Source organism: Pimephales promelas, chromosome 3 (genome assembly GCF_988280905.1).
Source record: "Pimephales promelas chromosome 3, fPimPro1.hap1.1, whole genome shotgun sequence".
Lineage (NCBI taxonomy): Eukaryota > Metazoa > Chordata > Actinopteri > Cypriniformes > Leuciscidae > Pimephales > Pimephales promelas.
Genome location: NC_142771.1, coordinates 16,184,957 through 16,211,311, shown reverse-complemented (window position 1 = coordinate 16,211,311; position 26,355 = coordinate 16,184,957). Strand labels below are relative to the sequence as shown.

Below are 26,355 nucleotides of genomic sequence, written 5' to 3'. Positions count from 1 at the left end.
CTGAAAAACTGTTAATCGCCTGGCAAAGACTAAGATGATGCAAGTCAGAAAATAGGCAACGATTTTCACTAATGCATCAGAAGAAGTGCATCCTTCTTATTAGCACTTTGTTTTTTGTTCATAGCTACCAAATGAGGTAATCAACACAAATACTTGCCAACACACCTGCCAATAAAAGTTAACTACAAGAACATCAACGAAAACCTCAAAACAATTGGAGACAAAAATGCAGACCCTCTTTAAAATGGCCATTTAAAATCAGAAAAAGAGCAGAGATGTAAAATGTGGTCTATTTTGCCACCGAAAGTCAAATCAAGAGGCCTGAAATTCAACAACACCCTGATGTGGGAAATATGTGCTCACAGCAGAACAGCATTTACATTTTCACAAAGCACACCACTTTAAAAATGCTCACCTGAATCTTTTAACATACAAAAACACAACGTTTATCAAATCTTTATGTGTGCGCGTGTTAAAATCTATTAAAGTGTTATTAACCCAATAGATTTTATAACACTTCCTTCAAGCGCTAGGCTGCTTCACATGAAATTAAAAGATTTTAGGCTGAAATGCAAATGATATGCCTGATGAGGTCAGTAAATTACCCATCAGGCCACATTCTGCAAGAACTATTCTTGTGAATATAATAACTTGCTTCATTTTGACAATTATAGACCCAATTTAAGTCACTTTGAACTTTCAAGTGGTTGTTATTATTACTGTAATGTAATTGAGAACTCAATATTTGAATGGCTATACTGCATAGTATTAAGAAAAGGGTGTGAGTGATTACGCGTGTCGTGTGAATATAGTGTATAGTGTGTATAATACTGACCTGTTCTGGTAACTGAAGTAGGCAGCGTCTCGGGGGATGGTGCACAGCTGTTTGCCATAGCAGCATAGAGTTTGAGGAGAAAACTCCAACTGAGAGACGGAAAAAAGAGGGATAAAGGGGTTCAAAGAAAGAGAAAGGGAGTTGCAATATTTGGGGTTGGGGTTGCAATATTCCATTATTTTTGGTCCGATAATGATATTAAAGCAATAAACCATAATCCACCTCATGATGTGCCAAACACCACAACTTAGCCGTGGTAAAAACACTGTAATAAGTTGCATAATGTTGTACATAATAAATGTCATCTTTTGTCAATTGTTCTATTTAATAAAAATATTAAAAACAAAAGTGTATAATGATTAAAATAGTACCAATTTATAATAATATAGTACATATTTAACATACATTTCTTGCTGGTAGAATCATTGTATGTTAATTAATAATAATAATATAGGTCTATTATTAAATAAGCTTGTATTATATGATGGTGTATTATCGTATTAATAAGAATAGTAAGTATTTATAATCATATAATAATGCATTTTTAACATACATTTTTGGTAAGTGTTTACTAAACTGCTTGCTGGAAGAATCACTGTATATTTCATAATAATAATAATAAGTTATATTATTAAATTTGGTATTAAAGAGTGGTAGATTACATTCTAATGATAATAATAATCATTTAACATACATTTAATGCATTGCAATTTTGCTTGCTGGAAGAATTACTGTTAATAATAATAATAATAAAACAACAATACTACTAATTATAGTTATCTTTTTAAGTTTGGTATAATAGGGTAGTATATTATAATTCATATTAATAAATAACAATAGTAAGTATTTATAATAATATAATGATGCATTCAAGGCAAATATTAACTTGCTGGAAGAATAATTTTATATTTCATAGTAATAATTAATTATGACATTTCTGTATTAAATGGTAGTATATTACAATACTTAATTGTTATTGTAATATACTTACATTATTAATGATAATAAGCATTTAGCATACATTTAATGCATTGCAAGTTTGCTTGCTGGTTGAATTACTATAATAATAATAAAACAATGATACTACAAATGATAGTTGGATAGTACCAAACATATTCAATAATGTTTGTATAGTATTATTATTATTCTTAATTACTACTACTACTAATAATAAGAGTAAAGATAATTATTATTAGCATGCACACACACACACGGCTCTCACCTTCCTTCCACAGCAGTACCCCATTTCTTGCATAACAGGGTCTATTTCCTGTTCAAACACCTCGGCCAGTTTGGAGCAGTATTTATACACCCGTGACGTCTTCCTGTTATACAGCCAGGCGTTATTGAACATCAGCCACACGTCGTCCACGTACTGCCAGGGCTCCTGGTACTGACCCGTGTCCAGCTTACGCTTGATAGTGGACAAGTCCATTGGGTTTTTCACTATGTCAAAGTAGTCCTGGAGGACGGAGTCCAGATCGCAGTAAAGCAGCATGAAGGATGAAGGCCATCATTGTCATTATCATCATGAGATGAAATCAAGTTCCAGTCAGACGGAGCGATGGATGGTGGCCCGGCGGGTTGAGAATCAGGGGGAGAGAAGAGGGTGCAGGGGGACAATGTTGAGCGCTGTAGAAGAGGTTCACATGCACAAACAGAGAAAAACGTAACAGACTCCCACTGCCTCACTCAAATCTGTACCCTATTTATCTCCCGTTCTCCCACATACACACACACACACACAGAAAAACACACAAATCTGGGCCAGCGATGGCAGAAGAACTGGGGTGGGCAAAGATATCTGAACATAATATCATCCGATAGTAGTTTGAATCGCAAGAAGTGCCTAGAAAATTATAGTTTGTGTAAAGAAAATTAAACACATTTTTAAGACTTAAAGGAGAACTCCGGCGCAAAATGAACCTTTGGTCTAATAACACATTGGTAACTAGTCAACCGTTCTCTGAGATTTGTTTTCATGATAATCGAATGTAAAAACTGTTTAGCGTATAACGCCAGTATATGGGGGCATTTAATAAGTAAAAAGAAATCGCTAGTTTATACCACTAACAAGGCTCAAAATAGCCCCACAGTAACATAATGAGGGACCCTGCGTGCAAAACGAAGCATTGAGAACTTCGTAAGTGTACAGACCGTTTAATAAGAAAATATTTTATAAAGACAGTCCACTTCATGTATACAGGCAGGAACCATGTTTGGAAAACAGTCTCGATAAGTCGAACCACGAACGACGTGCCAAGTGAGCTGAACTGTATGAATGGCGTTCGGGGTTCGACTTTGAGACTGTTTTCCAAAGATGGCTCCTGCCTGTATACGAGTAGTGGAGTTCTCAATGCTTCGTTTTGCATGTATGGACCCTCATTATGTTACTGTGGGGCTATTTTGAGCCATGTTAGTGGTATTAACTAGCGATTTCATTTTACTTACTAACTGCCCCCATATACTAGTGTTACACACTAAGGTTTTTAGAGATAAAAGTCTTTGATTATCATGAATATATATATATATATATATTATTTGTATTGATATAGATTAAAAAAATGAAGACAGATGTGTTTAATTGTCACAATAAATAAACTGTCCCAAAAATAAACTTTATGCTAAATATAATGTATTGTTTTTCTTTTGATTTTGGGGTGAATATGATCCAGGCATTACTTCATGAGATTCACCCTGTAACCATGAGGAATGTCGTCACTCTGTCGTCATGTTTAGATTAAAGAAAAATATTTAAGTTTAGTGTATTCATTTCACATCTGGAGGACGGCCTGCATGAAAAATGAATCCATTTCGCCAAACAAACAGGCTTTCTAGGGGGTGATGTTGGCAGGGTTAGCGTTTAGGGTACAGTAAGCTGAGGTGAGAACAAGCGAGGTGATATCGTCACAGACACATTAAATTACATTAGCGCAGCTATGAGCATTTACACGACAAAGCACAGCAGGACTCCTTTCTTTACAGTCAGACAGCATCAAAGATAGCATAAAAATACATTCCTTCAAGGTGTCGACCCCACCGTATTCAGGTTGTGTGCCACAAAGAGGATTTTTTTTTAAATTATTGAGTATTGACTTATGATGCTAATAAAAAAGAGTTTTACAGCAATTTACTTTGAGGTTTTGGTTCATTCAAAAGATCTCTGCAGGGTTCCTGTAACCACCAGCAGCATCTGACATGTTGCCATATCTATTAAAATATGGAAATTGCAGTGTTTACAATAGTCAGCTGATCTATGCCCACATAATCAAACGAGTCCTTCAAACTGACGCGACGGGGGCGACACCAATGCCAGGACAAACAGGTGTTTCAAACAAACATACATCAACAAACACTGATCTGATACCAGTGAAGAGAGTGAATAAACCTAGAATCATTAGATGTACCTTGAAGTTACACATGAACATTGAATTATTTTATCTTCAGGGTTCCCACACCTTTTGACCAATTAATGTCTGACTTTTTTTAGTTGTTTGTGATAACTGGATGAGGATTTCTACTTTGTATTTGGGTGGTTTTGGTGATATATGGCAGTGGTGGAATGGCTAAAGCAGGATTGTGCCAAAAGTTCAATTTTTAGGTCACACATTACTCTCTTTGTCAATAATGTTTGCTTGTCATACCTTAAATGGAGCCAGTGCATCATTTTATCAAATCACTGCTAAAGCAGCAAAATAAACAGAATAGCAGGAAACTCATTTTCAGTCAACTGATCCCATCATGCAACACATGACATGGCTATTTAACACAAATGAAAGCCAATAAGGGTTATGCTGAGCACCCAGCGTTCGAACTGGAAAACGCGTATAAGCATTCCCGGTTTGCAGTGGTTAGGTGATATCTGAGGTAACTTAAAGGATTAGTTCAACTCAAAAGGAAAATTTCCTGATAACTTACTCACCCCAATGCCATCCAAGATGTTCATGTCTTTCTTTCTTCAGTGGAAAAGAAATGTAATGTTTTTGAGGAAAACGATTAAGGATTTTTCTCCACATAATGGACTTCAATCAACATGTTGCAGTTTAAAAGGGCTATTCCCAGCTGAGGAATAGGGTCTTATCTAGCGAAACGATCGTTCATATTCTAAAATAAATAAATAAATAAATAAATAAATAAATGTATACTTTTTGTAACCACAATTGTTCATCTTGTGCTGGTCTGACATTACGTCATCACGTTGAAAACGTCTCGAAATAATTTTTTTTTTTTAAAGGAGTAGTTCACTTTAAAAAAAGCTTTTGCTGATTATTTACCCTTTGAAGCTGCACTGAAACTCTTTGGACCTTGAACCGTTTGGTTCCCAATGAAGTGCATTATATGGAGAAAATCCTGGAATGATTTCATCAAAAAACTTAATTTCTTTTCGACTGAAGAAAGAAAGACATGGATATCTTGGATGACATGGGGGTGAGTAAATTATCTGCAAAAGTTTATTTTAAAGTGAACCACATCTTTAAATTATAAATTAAAACAAAGATGTCGGATGATTTTGAAGTTGGATGAGAAACTTTCGCCGTTTCCTGCCTTTTTGAACCGAAATACACAGGACAGATAACTTAGATAGATGACGTTACGCGTGACGTTTCCACCGTGATGTCATAATGCCTGGCGTGTCGCATACGGCACAACATGAACAACTGTGGTTAAAAATTATGTAAATGTTTATTATTTTTAGAATATGAACGATCGTTTCGCTGGATAAGACCCTATTCCTCAGCTGTGATCGTGCAGAGCCTTAGAAGCACTTCAAAGCTGTTTAAACTGCATTGATTTGGACTTCAACATGTTGACTGAAGTCCATTATGTGGAGAAAAATCCTTAAACGTTTTCCTCAAAAACATTACATTTCTTTTCCACTGAAGAAAGAAAGACATAAACATATTGGATGGCATTGGGGTGAGTAAATTATCAGGAAATGTTCATTTTGAGTTGAACTAATCCTTTAAGTTACCTCAGAGATCACCTAACCACTGCAAACCGGGAATGCTATTTATACACCTGTTTTCCAGTTCGAATGCTGGGCGCTCGGCATAACCGCTTTCGTACTTGATCAGTGTATAAATTTTAATCTGCTATGCTGGTTGTAGCCAAAAAATAAATAAAAAAATTGGCCATAACTCTGGGGATTGATGGTAGACTTAGGCTTTTATGTGGCAAAATAAAACAAATGTGATGGTTTAAAGCTCAGGTTAAAATAATGAGCTATATGGAGTTTAAGCAGATGACAGCAAAAACTATAATAAACGAACAAAGACAATAAGGCCAGCACAGGTTATGAGATCATTCAGAGCGGTTCCATTTTGTTGGTGCCAAAAAAAAAAAACGGCAAGACTTATTGCCAATTTGAGCAATAAGATTCAAAACAAGGAGTTCAAAGTGGCAGTTCATTTTCACCGTTTCACATCTACATAACTTTCCTAAGTTATTAAGTAAATTGCTTAAATAAAACAAAATTAAAATTCTGTAATATCATATATACGTTTTCCAAACTTCATGTCAGCCACTGGTTCAGGTTCAAACAAAGTTGTCCAGTTGGACTGGTCAAAAAAAATGGCACATTAATCTAAAATTTCAGCTAAATCCTCCGAACGTGTCTTTTACGCGATGAAGATGCATCAACCGCAAGAACAGATGTTCATAGTCTGCGCTGCCTTATTTTCACTTTACTTTTCAGACAGAAACGCTACAAAAGCAAGCTTGCAACGTCTCTCTCACGTCCACACACACACACACAAGACACAACAGCAGGCAGAAGAGGAAGAGAGGGGTACAAAAAAGAAAGAAAGAAAAAGTAATGAAACTAGAACTGAAAAGTGCTAGGTTGTTTGTAGCATAATGCGTGCCAGCGCAGGCCCTTACCAGGTTAGTTTTGTTACTAGTTCGAATACGTACGGGTATTCCCAGTAACTGGGGGTCCACCGGCTGCCGGAAGGGCAGCGACTCTGGGTCCTGTCTGTACAGAGCTTCCAGAGTGGGCATTAAAGCCTGGCGGAGCTCGTCGGGCTTAAAGACTGATGGAGAGGAAGGAAATGAAGGAAGCAGCAGAGTCAGGAATCAGGTACATATTCATATGAAAAACAAGTACTGATTTCAAAGCAGTGTTTGTCCTTCATATTAAACTGCGAAAAAGGAATATGAACAAGCATCTGCTGATTCTAGATCAGAATAAGTAGATTTCATGCAATGAGACCTGATGTTTTTCACACCATATAAAATGAATTATATAGCAATTCTTGTGTGGTGTTTGCCCTTTCTGTAAGATGCTTTGGTAAATGAATTTATGCCAATGATACAAGAACGTCTGTAGGATCCTTAAAGGTGAGGCATATGATTCCAGTGGCACTCGTTTCACCAAACAGAATAATAAAACAAAACATTTCCCAAATATATTTCCCAAACAGCCCCCCGAAAGTCCCACCCCAAACTCACACCATAGAGCAAGGCCTCCAGACGTACTTTTTAAAAGCCTTTGTTTAAGAGATATAAGCAATGAACCAAATAAACCAGCCATCACAACATTATACACTTTGATTTAATTATTAGCAAAATTATTAGGAAATTAAACAAAAAGACAAAGGTACAACACTGTGTATTTGATAGTTTTAATGAGGGAAAGAACTACAATCCCATTAAGCACTGTGAATGACAATTAGAGCCCGACCGATAAAGGATTTTGAAGGCTGATACCGATACAAATATTTGTTGGTTTTAAAATCCGATATTCCGATATATCGTCCGATATATATATATATATATATATATATATATATATATATATATATATATATAGTTGTTTTTTTTTTCAGCAATGTGCAACAAAACACTAACAGAATTCCCTAACATTAGTTATTAATGAGTTTTAACTAAAATAATATGATAATGCATGGTTGAAGCGTCTTTCGTCCGTTTTTATTTTATTTTTAAAATATTAATTTATCGGCCATTATAAATGCCGATACCGATAGTTTGGAAAATTCCTAATATCGGCCTTCCGATAAATCAGTCTGGCTCTAATGACAATCAAACTTAAACTATTGATTTAAAAATGACACATACACATATATATCGGTATATACAGTATATATGACAATGTTTCGAAAGCACCACGTTTACATTCTACCAAAGGCTTGCATATAGTTTTCTCAGCACATTACACTTGCAAAGGTATTTTAACAGAGAAAAGCCACATCACCTTTGAGGATGAAAGATTTACCCTATATACGAATGTGTGGACGAGTTTGTTTTACCTTTCTTCTTGCTTTGTTTGTTTTCGGAAGTGCTGTTCGTTCCCGCAGTCTCTTCCTCTTTGGGTTCGGTTTTGACCTCCGGCTTCTTGTCCTCAGCTGTCGACCCAGTCGACGTTTCCATTGGTTCTGTCTTGCATTCATCACTTGCAGGTTCCTCCTTCTTTATCTGGCAGACCAATCAAAATAAGGATAGGGAATGAATCATTCATCCGAATGTCTCGGACATAACAGATTCAAAAGTGTATTTTTGTTTTAGATGTAATTGTGTTTTCCTTGCTCACCTCTGATTTCTCCGTCTTAATCTCAGTCTGCATGGCAGCCATTTTCCCTGAGGCCTTATCCTCCATCTCATTCTCATCCTCTTCTTCCTGCTTGACCTCAGTTTTGGGGTCAAGTGGGGCGGTGGGCTCGGATGATGTCAGTTGTGAGCTAGGGTCAGCACTGCTGACCGATGCAGGAGTTGAGGCCTGACCGTCTGCAGTTAAAGACGACTTCTGAGACAGCTGACGGTGGGAACAAAACAAAGGAGGAGCAGAGTAAGAGCAAATAGCCAAAATAAGAAGCGAGTCAGGAGGAAAGAGAGAATAGTCAATGGCATACAAAAGTCAGAAGGAACAGCCAATAGCAAACAAAATCTTATTTAAGAGCAATGGCTCCACAGCCTCCCACAACGTTGGTCTGGTTTCACACTTACTCCAAACATTTAATATAATGGGCAGAAGAGTGAATAGCACTTGTCACTGTATGTTGCATGAAGGCGGCTTCTCGGTCTTGTTTGAGGAGATAGTCATTCATTTGCTGCTCTGATTACATTCACTCGATTGCACGATTACGCGGCACGCTCACTCTCGCTCTTATCAAATCTTCATCACTGTTATCCCCTACATGCGTTTCGTTTGATTTGATTTAGTAACGTAGTCATCAGCTACAATGCAAGTGCATGTTACTTTACTTCCCAAACAAGTGCAGACCAGAGTTAAAGTTGCTCCCCGATCCGCATGATAGCTTTCAAATTATCACATTTTTTATGCAAACCGTGCTGTTTCGAACTAAACTTCAGTGTGAAAGCTCTAAAAGCCCTAAAAGAGAAAAGAAGGATCAGACAAAGGAACTGCAGAATAAGAGAGAACAGACAGACAGATAAGAGACACTAAAGCTCAAAGTATACTTATATCAGTCTGAATGAATCCATGTTTTGGGTGAATCAGTGATTCAATGACACATTCATAAAGAGAGGCTTAATTCCTGAATGAATCAGCCATTTGAGTGACTCAATGACTTTATGACTTAGTCATTTAGACATATACCACCACCTACTGGCAGTTTTAGTTTCTTATTTAGTGTATCATTTCGTTAAAAAAATAAAAAAAAATCATATTTTGGGGATAGTTTGCCCAAAAATTAAAACTCAGTTTATTTACATTTACTCACATTCATGTTTGTTGTAGCTTCAAATTTGTGTAATAAATTCTTGTGTTGAATAAAATAAAAAATTTCTTCATAAGACTACTTTTTGTAATGTCCTTTTGATCCTTTTCTCACTTAACACAATAATGACTTAAAAAATTATCTTTTGGAGGTAATTTCTTAGCCAATTAGATTAATTAATCTTAATTCGATTAAAAATGTAATCGCTCGACAGCCCTACTATATAGTTATTGTTCTTGGTGTGAACAGGGTAGCCTTTATCTTTTAAGATGTAATAAAATTAAATTTGAACGATTCCTTTTATTTTTGCAAACAACTGTTTACAGTTCAAATAAAAACATGGATGGAATTCTTCGAGTTTCAATAAACTGTATTATTACTGTTATTACTTTTAGAAGTACATTCTACTGTACACAATACAATAGTAATACATTTTAAGAACATTTGTTTTGTGGAGTTGTAGTGAAGACTTTTGAGTTTCTTTGTGTATCTGAAGTTTAAGTGGACTGTCCTCATAACGAGACGACAGAAGCTGAAAACACCACGAGCCGCACGCGTCCTTCATATTAAACTGCAAAAAGGGAATATGAACAAGCACCTGCTGATTCTAGATCAGAATAAGTAGATTTCATGCAATGAGACCTGATGTTTTTCACACCATAGAAAATGAATTACAATAGCAATTCTTGTGTGGTGTTTGCCCTTTTTGTAAGATGCTTTGGTTAATGAATTTATGCTAATTATACAAGAACGTCTGTAGGATCTTAAAGGTGAAGCATATGATTCCTGTGGCACTCGTTTCACCAAACAGAATAATAATAATAAAAAAAAAACATTTCCCAAATACATTTCCCAAACAGCCCCCCGAAAGTCCCACCCCAAACTCACACCATAGAGCGAATAGAAACTGCGCCATTCATTCACACTGAGACGCACAGAATTCATATCTCAATAGCAGTCTTTTAGGGGTTATACATTCACAAACACTATCCATATCGCAATTCGATTTTTGTAAAGCCCTATATTTGATCTATTCATCCAAATTTGGCCAAATTCTGGGTCCACAATTTTGTCCGCATCGTGGAAATCACAGGGCCCTAAATTAATAGCAGATCCAAACAAAAATGATAAATGGAGACTCTTCAGTGACATACAAGTCAACCTATGAGAAGATGGGAAGATACAAGCAAAAACACCCTAAAAAAACACATTCTCGATTGTGATACTCACAGGAGTGTGTGGGTGTGCACAAAGCCCGTGGGCGTTCTGGGAAGGCACAGATGACGGTGGCCCTGTTTGGGGGCCTCCAGTGGCTCCGCCCCCATGTGATTGCTGCTGTAGCTGACTGGCTTTTTCTGAACCCACCCCCTGTGCCATCGAGGGCAGCTGCATTGCAGGTGGGGCCATAGTGGTTGAAGAAGTGGGGGTGTGGGGCTGGGGGGTCTGGTTACCCGGCAACTGCGGGGGCGTTTGGTGCGGGGCAGGGGTAGGGGTGCGGCTGCGTGCGGGAGAAGGGGAGTTTTGGCGTAAGGGAGGACAGTGCGCATGCAATCCAGCCTGAGGAGCAGGTGGGGGGAGGTTGGACGGAGGCCCCTGAGGGCCAACAGCAGCTCCAGAGACTGCAGACTGAGTTTGAGCTACCGGACTTCTGACTGCCTGCGATGGAGGAGTGGGCATCTGATTCTGAGAGAGGAAAAAAAGACAATAAACAAAATTCAGAGTTAACTGGGTGGTATTACTAAACATCAAGAGCTGTGCGATCCATTTATTATTTATGACATATACCTGATTTTTTTTTTTTTTTTTTGGTGATATAACATCATCAATACTGCAGTGATCACAAGTTTGAAGACTGTTTCATGGCTGCATCTTGTTTCACCAATCTCTGATCAGTTCTTTCAAACCATCAGCTACAGTGAATCTGTTCAATAACTCACTTGGGTCACCTCATGTATTACAATGTTTGTGTATTTGTGTATAACCATGTACATTGTAATATACAAATAGATATAGGTCACCTGTATTTATATAGCACTTTTTTTCAATACAGATAGTTTAAAAGCAGCTTTACAGTGATAACAGAAAAATAATGCCACAGGGTTTGGTTCTGCTATACAGTAGATCTAGTAGAAAAAAGCATAGTCCAGCTTAAGTAATTTCAGTGAGGGTTCATTGTTGTAAAAAAGTTATTAATTTATATATATACAGTATATATATATATATATATATATATATATATATAGCTGCTCTGGAGAAAACAGTGATGTCATTGTCAGTTTAGCGACAATGGCAACTTGGTCCAAATAGTTGTTAAATATATTATTATTATATAAATAGTCTAAAATGATCTTTTGCTCATTTTTTAATAAAATAAATATACTTAATATTGAAAACAGCTGCTTAACATTTGTGCAAACTGTGATCCTTTTTTTAGGATTCTTTGATGAATAGAAAGTTGAAAGCATTTATTTGAAATGGAAAGCTTTTGCAACATTATAAATGTCTTTACTTTTTATCAATTGTATGTGTCCTTGCTAAATAATAGTGTATAAATTGTTTTTTTTTTTTTTTTTTCAAATGTTAATGCTGGGCTACATCATCCATCCTTATTTCCATCCTAACATTAAGTTAGGTACCACTAAAGCACACACAACATTATTAAACACAAGAGGTGAAACATCAAACAAAAGAGGTTTCAATGAGAAAATTCTAACTTGACAAATCTCAGGTACTGCTAAAACTCAATGAAGAAGTGATTTTTCTAGTGGTTTATTGTCTTTCACAAGAGATTATAACAGAAAAACTGTTATACACTCTTATAACCACTAAAAGATGAATCATTTTAAAGTATTAGATGCATTAGAGACATCAAACTGTACTGAGTAATATGATATGAATGTGCTTTAATAGCTGACCTGTGGTATGGCTCCCTGCCCTGCAGGTTGGTTGAGGCCACCCACACCCTGGCCCAGTCCGGCACCAGTGCCTGGAAACTGGTTCTGCATGTACTGGTTTTGTAACTGGGGTACGTTGGGTTGAGACATTCGAGGTGTTCCCTGCATACTCATCTAAAAATACACAGTAAAGACACCAAATAAACACTTAAAGTTAAATCAGTCGTCCCCCTTCAGGTCACAAGCGAGCTTACCTGACTGAGGTTTGTTCCCATCGGCAGGGGCGGCGTTGCCCTTTGACCCATTGGCTGCTGCATCCCCACATGAGCAAACTGATTCATACCTGCACGGAACAAGAATGGAAGTCACAAAAAGAGGCAAACACAAAAATATGGATTTCTTTAAGGATGTTCAAAAGAACTGTTCTTCAACTACAGACCATTTAGTGAGTGTGCCATACCAGCAGGATTCTGCATGCGGTTGGCCATTGGATTGGGTCCAGTGGCTTGAACTAAGGGCGGATCTGAATGGGGACCATCTAGGAGAGATCAGAACATCCATTACAACCATTCCATGCAATCAACAACAAAAGTCAGTGTTTGATTGTGCTTGGGTGGCAAAGGGAATGTTCACCGGATGACTTTAATGGCTACTTTTCTAAAGAGTGAATCATTCTAGAATAAGTGGGGTGATTTTATTGGTGAGTGCAAAATGAAGATAATATAAAAGTTGGTAATTTATTTAAGGCCCGTCCACACCAAGGACGATAACTATGAAGATATAGCTCTAAAAATCACTGAATATATAAAAGAATACCAGACTACACCACAACTATAATGGCACAGAGAAACAATAACATTGGAAAGATTTTTTTCCAGGTGATGAACGATAAAACGGCCAATCAGAATCCATCCTGCTTTGAATGAGCTCGAGCATTAAAAGCAGACAGACAACAAAACTGCAGAGTGCGCTTATAATAAAAAGAAATAACAATATCATGCGTTGGTGTGGATGCTAATATAGTTATTGTTATAGTTATTGTTCAAGTTGTGATTGGGCCTTTAGTCCTGAAGAATTTTTTGAGCTGGAGCTTTTGATCCTTTCAGAGCTGGGCTATATTCATTTTTTGGGGTGTTTAGACATGGGTTAACCCTTTACAAGAACCAACTCAAAACTCTTTCAGTAACCATAAAGTGAGCGTAGTTAAAAAATTCAATAAAATAAAAAACTCTCCAATTGACTTGGACATTCCCAATGTTTTTAAACAATTCAGTATAAAATAATATTAATTCAGATTTTTATTGAGATTATTATTAAATATATTCAACAAAATAATACTGTAATACTCCAATTATTGGATCTTAAAATAGGAAAATTAGTATTTAATAAATAAAAATAAGTTATAGTACTGCTGTAAAATTACAATACAGATATTTGTGTTTTAATTTCCACACGTTAAAGTCACCATGAAATCAAAATTGACAATTCTTGTTCTTTTATGAAATACTGCCGTATTTATAATAAAAGATTTATATGTGAGGATTCATATTTTCTAAAAAGTAAAAATTGATCCAAATGACTTCCTCATGATGAGGGAGTAACCTCCCAAATGAGGGAGCCTCTTGCAATGTCATCTCTTCTCTTCTCTGATGATGTGGTCACTGGCGTGAGGGCGGGACAAACTGTCACTCTCAAGACATCACAGTAATAGCAAACCACAACCATCCAATCAATACCCTACAGACAAAATTTTGTTGTTGTTTGAGAAGCCGCTTCACTCAAACAGACGTCACAAAAGGGAAGAAAAGACTATCTCAACTTCCGTTTCATGCATCAAGTTTTTATTTTGACGGGTAGCCATACATGGCTGTATGCAGGTGTGTATGTGTACGTACTAGGCAGCTGTGCCTGGTTCATGCCAGCTGGTGCTTGAGGTAGAGCACTGTTGGGCATGTCAGGCTGAACTGGCATCATACCCTGCTTCTGAAGTCGGGTTCTCCTCTTCTCCTCCAGCTCCTTCTGAATCTTATAAATCTTCTCCGCCAACAAGTGGTAGTACTCCGCCTGGAAGAGATAAACATTCATGAAGACAATTATTCTTACACTTCACTTGCTTTAAAACAAGTACACTGATTCAAATTCTTTTTCGTGCGCTTTTAGACAGAAAAATATATGGACGTATTTGTGCCTGGTTAGGCTGTTTTTTTCAGTGTTCTGTCCAACTGTGACATCTGTGTCATGGGTAAAAAGTGAAGAAACAAGTGATTCTGTCAATTCCTTCAGATATTCTCCAAATATAATCCACAGACAATGAGACTGTGCAAGCATTTTCTTACCCGGCTGTTGGCAGATTCGTACATGTCACCCTCCACTTTGCGTGCATAAGCTACAAGATTTTCCATCCGCCGATCCTTCAGTGCTGCAGGGTCTGGAGTAGGGAAGATAGCCTGCACACTACTCGCACGCACACACACACACACACAAGACTGAGAACGAGCTCATGGAATTAAACAGCACCTTATGTGACACTTTCCAGTTGTGTGTGATTAGTAGATAAGGATTTTTAAATCATTTTATGGAGAGTGAGCACCAAATCATCATATTAGAATGATTTCTGAAGGATCATGTGACACTGAGACTGGAGTAATGATGCTGAAAATTCAGCTTTACAATCGCAGTAATAAATTATATTTTAAAATATATTTAAATTGAACCTGTTATTTTAAATTGTAAAAATATTTCCCAATATTACCATTTTTAATAAAAATATTTTTGAAGTCCATTTCTAATAATGGGTGCATAAAGTGACAGTAGTTGGTCTTAGTGGGTGTGTGTGTATCACTCACAGTTTGTGTACGAGGTGATTCCGGAGATCCTGTGTGATGTCTTCATGCCAGTTCTTCCTCATTCCTGCAGAGGGGGGCGTTGCCGTCGCTACAGAACCCATGTTACCAATACTAGAGGCGTCATTCATTAGACTGCAAGAGAGAGACGAACCATCAAACATCAACATTAAAATTTCATTGATCAACCTATTTAAACCAGGTGCCGCTCCACTGAATGGCAGTTCAGTACCTCTGAGCCGTCATGTTCCTGTGCAACATGCCGTCAGGCAGCATTCCCGAATGCTGGTTCGTCATCGGAGCCCCCGCTCCACCGTTCACTCCCATTGAGTTCCCACCTGCTGGGGAAAACAGTATAAGACATCATAGGTAAAACATGCTAAATAAACTTAATTCGAAGGAAAAACAAGTTTCTTTTTCTTACGAAAATATTTTTTTGCAGTAAGGATTTACACCAAGATCGCAATATGGCTTAATGCAATTTTTATAGAAAAATTGCAGATGCTCCATTTTAATGAAATGCATGCACTTGCATGTTTCAGTGCGTTTATATGCATGATGATGATCATCTGCCGAAGTTTGCAGCAGCTTGGTTTACAGTAAATGCTGCTCCACACAAACTCCATCTCTGCATCTGCATTTGCTTAATGCATTTGGGAACGCAACATGCGCCGACCATCTCATCATTCTTATAATGAGAAGCGCTTAAAATAGAAGCATTAAGGGATTTGATGGTTTGAAAATGAAGAAATTATGACAGCCATAAATATTAGTATTGTAATAATTGTAAAATAAATGTGACGTAAAATTAAATGAAATATTATTATTATTATTATTATTATTATTATTATTATTATATTATCCTATCAATAAATATTCTATTTTAATTTACATTTATACAGTCATTTTTACAAACATTATTATTATTGTAGGTTTGATATATAAATCAGCTGGATTTTTTAATGCATTTTAAACTGCAATTTTAATCAGAAAAATAATGCATGTCATTAAATTACTGAAACAATTTTTTTTTTGTGTTCAATCAGGTGTGTTTTATCAATCTGATCTGTTAATGAAGGATGTAAATGTCTAGTTCTACAGTACACCAATACATACGTATAAAAGAACATCAAAAAACTGTAGAGGAGTAGCATTTAATCAGAGGGCATGTCCAAACACTCAAACTTGAGGCTTTTGCACTTGACCACTTGTCTACTTAAATTACATATTTACGGAGTTCGGCCATAGTTTTCGAATTGGCGTGAAGACCACAAGTGTTTTAAGATTTTTGTTTACTCAATAGGACACACTTAACCACTGCGTGACAGTAGTGCTTAATTTTCAAACGTTTTACAAAATACATATAAATCTCTGCAACAATAAAATATGCAACACTCTACATTTTAAAACCAAATTGTAGGTAACTTTTAATCAACTCAACTTAAACTGGAAAGTTTTTCTTCACATGACGTGAAATCGGGGGCTTGCAATTTCCTGAATGTGATGAATAACGGACTACGCTAAAGGCCCGTTCACACAAAGATCCATAAATACAAAGATAACTAAATTAGCGTCCACACTAGCAGACGACATCATTCTGTTAATTCTCAGAGCATGTTTGTCAGCCACTTTAAATGCTCATTATCATTATAGTTGTGGTGTAGACTCTGCTATTCTTTAATACTACTGAGAATGATTTTTAGAACTATATCTTTTGATATCGTCCTTGGTGTGAACAGGCATTTAGCCTCAAAGACTGCTCAGAAGCAGTATTAGTGATGGTGTGGACTGGCCCCCGACTAAGCCTGGGTTCTCCCAAGGTTTTTTTTTATTCTCCATTGGGTCATCTGATGGAGTTTTAGGACACCATCGGGTCAGTTGATGGAGTTTTTTGGTTCCTTGCCACTGTTGCCTTTGGCTTGCTCAGTTGGGGATATTCAAATTAAATGACCCATCATACCATTGATCAGCTCTACCAATAAACAAACACTGTGATGTTGTCTTGATTGATACTGTGAAGCAGCTTTGATACAATCTGTATTGTGAAAAGCGCTATATAAATATATTTGACTTGACTTGACTTGAGTGTACTTTGGCGGTTTTCAGACAAGGGATGGCCTTGCACAGTTACTTGGCGCATACACATGCTCTTAAGTGGCCAAGACAGCATTTGGACAGCAGTATTTAGACAGCCCCAGAGACTAAAGGTTAAGGAAACTCTAACCTATGTTGTTGAGTGTCCTCATGCCGGGTTGAGCAGTTGCAGAGGTCTGCTGATTCTGATTGGATGCCTGGTTGCCCTGGTAGGTGAGTCCAAGAGCAGCATATGCCCTTTCGATTGAGCTTGGGTCAATCTGACTGGGTGGGTTTAAGTTTGGGGTTGAAGGCTGGCCGCCAGGTAATGACCCACCTAATGGACCACCCATGGCCATCCCAGCACCTACCAGCAGAGCTAGAGAGAAAGATGAAGGATGGGAGATTGAAAAAACCCTTTCAATATGTTAGAAGATATTTTAAACCAATGGAATCCACTGTTTTTTTTTTTTGTAGACCCCATTGACTTTCACTATATGGGTGTAAACAAATCAAATATTTTATTTTGTGTTCCTGAAAAAAGGTCAAACAGATTTATAATGACTTGAGGAGCTGCATTTGTGCATATTAACTCACATTGCTGGTTTCTTTTGTCCCCAGCGCTCTTTAGCGGCAGGCAGACGGGACAGTCGTGCCGCGTGCAGTTCTTCCAGTGAGAGATAATCTGCCTAGAGGATGCGCAGTGAGCCACTGTTGGGGAACACAAGCATGCAAGTAAGGTGCGGTCATCTTTTTTTATGCATGGGGAAGATAAAATGTGAACAAAAGATTATGAATGGGTGGCTCAGCTCACCCTGGCAGGATTTGCCGGCCTGACAGTGGGTCATGTGATTAAGGACGTTCTTCATGGTTCTGCAGTGGGGCAGGTTGCACTGGCGGACCTCTCCGTTGGCCTGCTCCCTGCGATGGCACTTGTGAGCATGTAGTAACAGCACCAACTGCTGCTGAATGAGTTTACGCTTCTCAGGGTCCGCTGCAGGGGGCGCAACCACCCCACCCGGGCCCGAGACGCCACCAACCACACCTGAGCTCTGCTAGAAACAGACCGAAAGAAAGGGTTTCAAGACTGGAGTGTCCGTCAGCAAAGCTTGGACTCGGTGAGATTTTTAACGTCTTAATCAAGGAAGCAATTATTCGATCATTAAATGTGTGTGAATGTGGTTCACTTTGACATTTTCTTTATAGGATGTCTCACCATGCTGCTCATATTCTGCCCATGCTGAGGTTTCTTGTCCATATTGAACTGGTTAATGCTGTTGGGTTGACCCGCTTTATTTTGGAGCTGAGGCCCAAGGGACTGTCCTCCACACTGACCATACGAACCACCGTAGGGGCCCGGAGCAGCCATCATTCCCATCTGAGAGAGAAAGAGGGGAGGAAAAGCTTTATCAAGAATGAACAATTGCTAGCATTTCAGTCGCAAAAGTTTAAATTATCCAAATTTAAAGAAGCAGAATCATCAACCATCAATGAGGAGTTGACAGCAAAACAAGAAAACGAACATCAGTAGATTGATTCAGCATGTTTAAATGTTCACATTATCTACTCACTTCATACAGATAATGACACTGGTATCAATTCCATAAAACAAACCTCAAAAAAATACAAATCTAGAAGAACCCAACAAACCAAAAGAGAAAATGTCATTCCCTCTTTTTTCTGCCCATTTCCTGAAGCCCAGGTTGTGCAATCGCCTGTGAATCAACAAAATGGTGTGCAGTTCCTCGTATGAGGGAGGGAGGTTTTTCAAACTGAGGTCTGTTTTAAATGGGTTAAAGAATCACATCACTGAATGTCTTATCCAAACCAAAGAAACACCACAAGATCTGTATTCATTCTGGTCTATTCCTCTACCTTATTTGTAAGTCTTTCTGAACAAAACAATTAACAAAGGGTTGTGTTTTTAATGGAGGGTAATACAGTGTTATCACAAGACCATAACACTACTCAGATAATGAAACCAACCATTTTTCGAATTTAGTTTTTAGAACTTGAGTAAACATTACAAGAGTCTTCAAGTTATAAAGTTTGAAAATAAGAAAACTTGGCCTTTAAAAGTCATAAATACAGATATTTTTTTTTTGACCTTTGATATTAACTTCCCCTCGAAAACAACTAAACCATAAAGTCTAGGTCCGCAGAACTGATAGGTATGTGACAGAATCAGAACATTGCATTATTGTTCTCAATGTACTTTCTTACACTGAATTGACCCAAACTATATATATATATATATATGAAGAGTTCAGATGCAAAAGCCTCTAAATGCCATTTGAAATTTTCTTCTTTAATGATGATTTTTATCAAACTTGTATATTTAAGTTCAGTAATTTCACTTAAATAACAATTAATAGGTAATGATCATTGCCATTTAAGTGAAATCACTGAACTTAAATATACAAGTTTGATAAAAATGATCATTCTAGAAGAAAATTTCAAATGGCACTTAGAGGCTTTTGCATCTGAACTCTTCATATATATATTAGTTAGGGTTAAAAATACACTAGTAATGTTGAAAGTAGTAATATAAAAACAGTAATGTTGTCAAATATTATAAACAACTGTTTTTTGTTGTAATATATTTTAAAATTTGATTTCTTTCTGTGATGGAAAAGCTGAATTTTCAGCAACCATTTAATGAAACTATGGGTGTGCACAATGGCGAATAACTTATTCAGAAAGGCACAGATAATGGCTTCAAAACAAATAACCGATTCGACCGAATAATAGGAAAAATATGTGGCAGATACTGCTGATTAACAGTTTAGCAAGTGGATCATAGCAATTTATTATAGATAAATGAAATGTGCACAATGACCACAAATAGTCGCAATGCTGTCTCTGTGAGTCTCTCGGAAATCAGAGCCTGCCAGGAGTAATATAAATTAAAATACTACTACGATTTAATTTAAAAGGTTTGAACCTTGTACAATATGATACACAAATGAGTGTAAACTACTAAAATGAGCACATTTTACATTTTAATGAGCCACTCCACCATCTGTGTGTTTCTCAAAAAAATAAGAGCTTGACATAAGTAATATCAACTAAGATACTGAATCATACACGTTTCATTTTCTAAATTTCTACTACTTGATATTTCATGTGACATTTAAACGTTTTAAATCTTGTACGATGTGATACACTTCGTCTCAATCTCTCTCGGCGCCAGCAAGCATTAATGTATTCTTTATAATTTGTTCAGATTTGTATGCATAGTAAAAGTTGTTTTAGCAATTTTCAACCACTGAATATGTCTTGACAAAACTCTTAATTAGAAAATATTTCAAGAAAAAAAAGTATATTAGTAATAAAAAAATACAAGTAACTTTTTTGTAATAAAGTTATATAAGGCATATTTGTTAAATAAAAACTATGATGGAATCAGAATTAAAACGAACTTCTCATGTAATTTTACGAACTTCCGGTTTAGACCCTGTCCCGCACACTTTCAGTTTTATCCAAACAGATACAAATAGTTAAGATTGTAACATAAAGATAGAGATATTGTGGAAACTGTGATCCTTTTGTTGTTGTTGTTGTTTTTTTTCATAATTACTTGATGATTAGAATTCAAATGTAACTCTATTAAGATTAAAATTCAATTTTTTGACCCCAAACTTTTGAAAGCTAGAGTAAAATATATACATATATAGTTATTTAATTCAGAAAGATGTCATACAGACGTGTAATGAGTTCAGGTTAGTTTAAAACCATTCTGTGCGCACTCCACAGTTTGAGGTGGATGAATACATTTTAAACTGCACGAGCGCACAGAATCACTTGTCTCACTGTTATATCGAAACGCTCACAGTTACCTTATTCACGGTTCCTGGTTGCTGCGGTCTCATCACTGCCTGTGCCATCTGCTGTCCTGCGTTCTGCTGCTGCAGAGAATCGGGCAGCATGTTCCCGTTACCAGCCATGCCCGCATTCATGTTCACATTGACGTAGCTCATTCTGGGTGCACCATTCATCATCTGCCCTCCCATCATGCTCTGCGGCTGACCGTTCCCTTTCTGGGTGCTCATCATGCCCCGGTTCAATCCCGCCACCATGCCAGGCTGCGACATCATGCCAGGCTGCTGCTGTTGAGGGCCACCGAGTCCATGGGCACCACCCAGACTTCCCATCATCCCCAGGGAGGACGCGTTACCCGGGTTGCCAGTAGCCGTGGAGGTGGATGGAGGGGCGCCAGGGCGGAGGAGCTCAGACAGGTGCTTGTGTTTGGCTGCAGTGTCCTGCCCCGAGCCGCCCAGAGGCCCCGACATCCCTCCGCCACCCAGACTGGTGTGCAACTGGCCGGGGTCCATCCCGTTAGGAAGGCCCAGGTCGGAGGAGTTAATGAGCTCATCTGGGAGGTCATGCTCCAGGTCAAACAGAGAGCCGAAATCTGAAAAACAAAGAAAAACAGACTTTAATCAGGTTGTTGCTCACGGAAAAATCACTCATAATTACATCAATTAGAGAATAATTACAGAATGCCCAAAAATATGAGACGTTTTCAGCAAAGCCACAGCAAAAGAAATCATAATTTACCCGAGTTGCAGACAAAATTGAATCTGATGATCCTACACAATGACAGTAAACAGGTATCGGTCGGTTAGCCTGACTGCTCGATAGATTGGTGTATCAGTCACCATACAGCAAGAAATGTACACAAATTGAGGAGTGAAATTTAACGAATCTCAGCTGATGGTTAGAAAAATGGAACAGATTATTGCAGCTCACGTGATGAGAGAGAAAGGCCGAGATTATCGCATCGCAGGAGAGCAGTATGTAGTAGAGCCGGTGTGTGCACGTCCTAATGGTTCATACTAATAAAAAACACATGGCATAACAATGGACAAGCGGTGGGACAAAATGGGGGCTTTTTCCTGGATAATGTCAAGTCCTGATAACAGCAACACACCAACAACTAATACATGCTCTAAATATGAAGCAAGCAAACTTTTGAGGACAATCTCCACATTTATCAGCCAAGTGATTAATTAGACAATATTTGGATTTGAGATTAGTCATAATAGTAAAAATATATGTTAATTTTATCATTTTGTTTTAAAATCTACATACAAACCTTTTGAATGATAGGCTAGGTAAGAGTAGGGTAAAATGTTGCCGTCTTAATCTAGAAGGCTTAATTTGTCATGTCAACTTATTTTTAAAAATATATTTTTGCACATGGCATGTAAAAAAAACAACAACATCTAAAGAAATCAACATTTCTAAAAATGAAAAAAAAAAAACGTTTAAATTCACTTAAATATTCTGAATATTAAAACTACGTATTTATTGTTGGTTTATGGGTACCTTTACGAAACTGTGGATAGTGGTCAATAAAATAGCTCTGGAATAAAATTCAAAGTATTCATTTAGATCTAATTTCTCAGTGCCAAGATGACAACATAAACAGTGGCACAACTTACCCCAAAAGACTCAAACTTATTTTACGTTTTTGTTTATTTTTAATGAAAAAATTATTGCATGAAATGAAATTAAGTGTTGATTCAAATTAATCTAATTTGATATTATTAAATATATAAAAGCATAACAGTATCCATTTTTAAAAAAAAACTGTATGGTGGATCACTACAGTTCGAATAAGACAATATGACCAGGCTTTGATATCTAGACAAAAATAAATGCTTAAAACCAGTCTAGAATGGTTAATGTTAGCTGGCCTAGCTGGTTTTAGAAGAGTCTTGGACACTTTTCTTCTGGTCAGACCACCTAAAGCTAGTTTAAATTATAGAAAAACCAGTTAGATGAGGTAGGATATACCGCTCATTGTTGATCAGAAACTTGCAAACACTGGTTTGTCTACTCACTAAATGTAAACCAACTTGATAAGTGACCTCGACTTCGTTCCCAACCGTGTGTCAGTAAAGAGACGTGATTTGTAACGCTTGTACGAGTGTTCCTTTTCCTGACAAGCTCAAAACGCATCACATTACAAACCTTTGACACCAACCCTAGCTCTCGACATCGCACAACGACGTACAAAGCCAAAAGTTTGTGTAACGCACACCCGGAAAAACACTGCCTACTATACACAACAACAGTATTGTAACGTACCTCATCAACTTCAAATGAAAACATAGAGCAAATTAGCCTGCTAGCTATACTGCTAAGTTGTTTAAATAGCGGGGGGTGATGCAAACAAACAAATACAACAAAAAGAACGCTCTTAAAACACACGTCGCGTGTCTTTTTTTCATACATGCACGCGACCAGCGGCACTGTGCAGGCTCGAGACTCGCCGCACACCGCAGCGCGTGAACATTATTATTTACCGTTTCCATCGCTCGCGGAGACCGACAGAGCCGGGGAAGACAATTTAGGCCTCTTAGATGAAGGCGGACCGGGGTCCAGCACATTATCGGCCATAGTTTTCCTCCGATTTAGTGTTAATGCATATATCCCGCGTAGTATAGCCCTTCCTGTGCAGTCGCGAGCCGATGTGCGAATGAAATCTCCTCGTTCACGAGCTCCGGACGTATTCCCGTTTCCCTTTCATGGGACGATACATGCATACAATGCAATGCAATGATTCAATGTTCAGTCCACCTTTAATGCTCCCTTTTAAGATTTTCTAGTCTTTAGTTCCTCAAAGTATGTTTCCGAATGGAGGAGGTGAAGGGAGGAACAGACGGTCATGCAAGCTCGCCGCAAACTCACGTAGCCTCCTCGGCGGCGGAGCAGTTTTCCCAAGATTTATCCTCGCTGCTTGCATCCGTCTTTTCCGCCATTGTCGGCGGCGAACTGAGGTGTTGGTTTTTTTAAGGCGTTGTGTACGAGATATCGAACTCACTCTGGTCCGACTTCATGCAATGCTTATAAGCAAACACAACGATTTAGAATGATGTCCCTCTTTGCGTTGTAGCATGTGCGATTCCCAGTCAGCATCGCTTTACTTAGAAGATTTAAACTCCATCAAGCTCTTTAAAATTGACACGGATGCATGAATCTCCTATTTCCTCCCAAGTAATTAAAATGGGTAGAGAGAACAAATAAATACTTGGAAAACTGGAATATAATTAAGCAATCACATGAATGTAAAAGTTTAATTTCATCCTTTCAAGACAGTAATCTTTGCAGAATAAATAACATGATAAATGTGCTTTCTAGGACTGAAATGGCTTGCACGAGCGATATCACTTTAGATGATTCCAAACAACTTGCATATGTCAGTGTCCATGTCATAGTATTTTGCAAAAACACCTCAAAGTGATGACAAGTCAAATAATTTATTGTGCATTCACATCTGAAAATGGCTCGTGCGCCCTCTGTGTGAATGTGTCCACTGCACGAGTTAAAAGTGTTTGCAGAAAATCTCTGACCATTGCTCTCCACGAGACCACCCTACTGCGCACAGCTCTTGCATGCAAAATGCAAAGAAAAATTATTTCAAAAGTGGCTGTCTAATGGACAGAACATGTATGCAATTAATCGTTCGCCTGAAGTGCAATAAGATGTTGTCTCGCAGTCGTGCAGTTCGCTGTGCACGAGCTAAAGAATGGGAATTAAGTGAAGTTGGTCAATGCATACGTGCATTTCAATGCACTGTCAGTCACATCGAACAAATAAGAATAATTTGACACTGCACGAAGAGCCTTGCGGAGCATTAAAGAAAGAGCGAGAGGAACAGCGGTGGGTCGAAAATAGAATGAACCGAACCAAGGTGGGCTTCAGTAATATTTCGGGTCTGAAGCATCTGCTGATCCGGGTGATATTGCCAACTGCACCCCCCAAAATCTGGGGGTCCTCAAACCCCTTTCATAGGCTTTGTGATGCTGTGAACCCCCCTGCGCGTTCATCCCTTTTTAATTTCTCCCTTCTTTTGCACAGTTCCTGCAATTTTTCCCACTTTCGCTGTCGTCCGCCAGCAACCGGCGATGTGATTTCGCAGATATTCCCACTTCGTGACGCTGTTATTTTCCTTTTTCCCCTGACGAGCTTCCCTTCGTTTAAATGTATTGCCCTCTTCCGCCTCTCCGCTTCGTTTAAAAAAAAAGAAAGAACAGAAAAAGAAAGGAAAATCCGGTCTGCTTTTTTATTTTCACACTGGATAACCTAATCTCGCTCCGTTTCCTCCGCTAACCACCCCGGTTGAGTGTTTGATCCGGTTTGGATCCTCGAGGACGGAGCCGGTGGCGCTCAGAGTCGCAGTGGTCGGCGCTCGAGTGGCTTTTTTTCGGTCGCTCCTGCCTCCTTCACTCTCTCCGCACAAACAAAATGGCGGCTTGTTGTTTCTACTCCTCTGGCTGGGGGGAGGGAAGGTTGGAGGTGCGGTAACATTAGTAAAGGGGGGTGGAGGGGGAGTTGGCGATCGGGATTTCCCGGACAGTGCTGTTTCCGTACTGTTTCGGAGTTGCGACTGTTCTGGGCGGGTGCAAGACGGCGTCCAGCATCATCATCATCATCATCATCATCAGATGATGGAGTCCCTCATTGAAATGATGCTCACAGTGTGACTTGTTTAGCAGAATATTTCTTGAATTGGCTTTCTACCTGGAGGTAGGGACAGTGAAGCCCAGGGGTCAAGTGCCCTTGAAGTGCAGTGGAGAAAGTGGCAAGAACATGCAGTGACATTTTTGGCTGTCATATCATTGAGTGGTCTTAGTTCAGAGGCTGATTCGCATTAGCTTAGTAAGCTTCCTTTTTGGACATCATAAGCGCATTCATTGTCAGCCAAGACCATTAGACCACTTTTCTCAGTTTGAGGACTGACTATGTAGCCAGCATTTTTGGGCAAGTCTGTTCAGCTCAAAAACCTTAAGTTGCTTTTACTCACACAGCATTTGCACCTTGGCATGGTCTGAGTAAGCTCAGCTCAAACACAAAAACATTCATGTAGACAGCATTAAACGAGTTCAGAGTCAATTCAGCTTAAAAAAATTGCGTATGTTAAAAATTTTGCTTATACTACAGTAGTAAACATTTGAAGTGGATCAAAAAACTTAATCAAAGATGTCTTAAGACAAGAACGGGTA

The 26,355-nt window shown here is 38.2% G+C and overlaps 1 protein-coding gene across 14 annotated transcripts in view; it reads right to left on the bottom strand.

The window, feature by feature from the left end:
• Positions 1 to 25,674, bottom strand: part of ep300b (EP300 lysine acetyltransferase b) — a 35,686-nt gene extending 10,012 nt beyond the window's left edge. Inside the window, exons 1-19 of one of the 14 annotated variants that reach the window (XM_089128350.1) lie at positions 23,656 to 25,674; positions 21,181 to 21,755; positions 18,558 to 18,719; positions 18,156 to 18,393; positions 17,939 to 18,052; positions 17,493 to 17,720; positions 15,501 to 15,609; positions 15,272 to 15,403; positions 14,762 to 14,879; positions 14,321 to 14,489; positions 12,865 to 12,963; positions 12,680 to 12,768; positions 12,447 to 12,599; positions 10,762 to 11,214; positions 8,385 to 8,606; positions 8,104 to 8,269; positions 6,716 to 6,867; positions 2,058 to 2,297; positions 836 to 924 (exon numbers count right to left, since the gene is read on the bottom strand). In XM_089128350.1, the coding sequence (XP_088984476.1) occupies positions 836 to 924; positions 2,058 to 2,297; positions 6,716 to 6,867; positions 8,104 to 8,269; positions 8,385 to 8,606; positions 10,762 to 11,214; positions 12,447 to 12,599; positions 12,680 to 12,768; positions 12,865 to 12,963; positions 14,321 to 14,489; positions 14,762 to 14,879; positions 15,272 to 15,403; positions 15,501 to 15,609; positions 17,493 to 17,720; positions 17,939 to 18,052; positions 18,156 to 18,393; positions 18,558 to 18,719; positions 21,181 to 21,755; positions 23,656 to 23,749 (3,602 nt within the window). In that variant the 5' untranslated portion in view covers positions 23,750 to 25,674. Of the gene's footprint in view, positions 1 to 835; positions 925 to 2,057; positions 2,298 to 6,715; positions 6,868 to 8,103; positions 8,270 to 8,384; positions 8,607 to 10,761; positions 11,215 to 12,446; positions 12,600 to 12,679; positions 12,769 to 12,864; positions 12,964 to 14,320; positions 14,490 to 14,761; positions 14,880 to 15,271; positions 15,404 to 15,500; positions 15,610 to 17,492; positions 17,721 to 17,938; positions 18,053 to 18,155; positions 18,397 to 18,557; positions 18,720 to 21,180; positions 21,756 to 23,655 lie in introns of all 14 variants that reach the window. The other 13 variants (XM_089128352.1, XM_089128347.1, XM_089128351.1 and 10 more) reach the window with 13 other exon arrangements.
• Between the last annotated feature and the right edge of the window lie 681 nt (positions 25,675 to 26,355).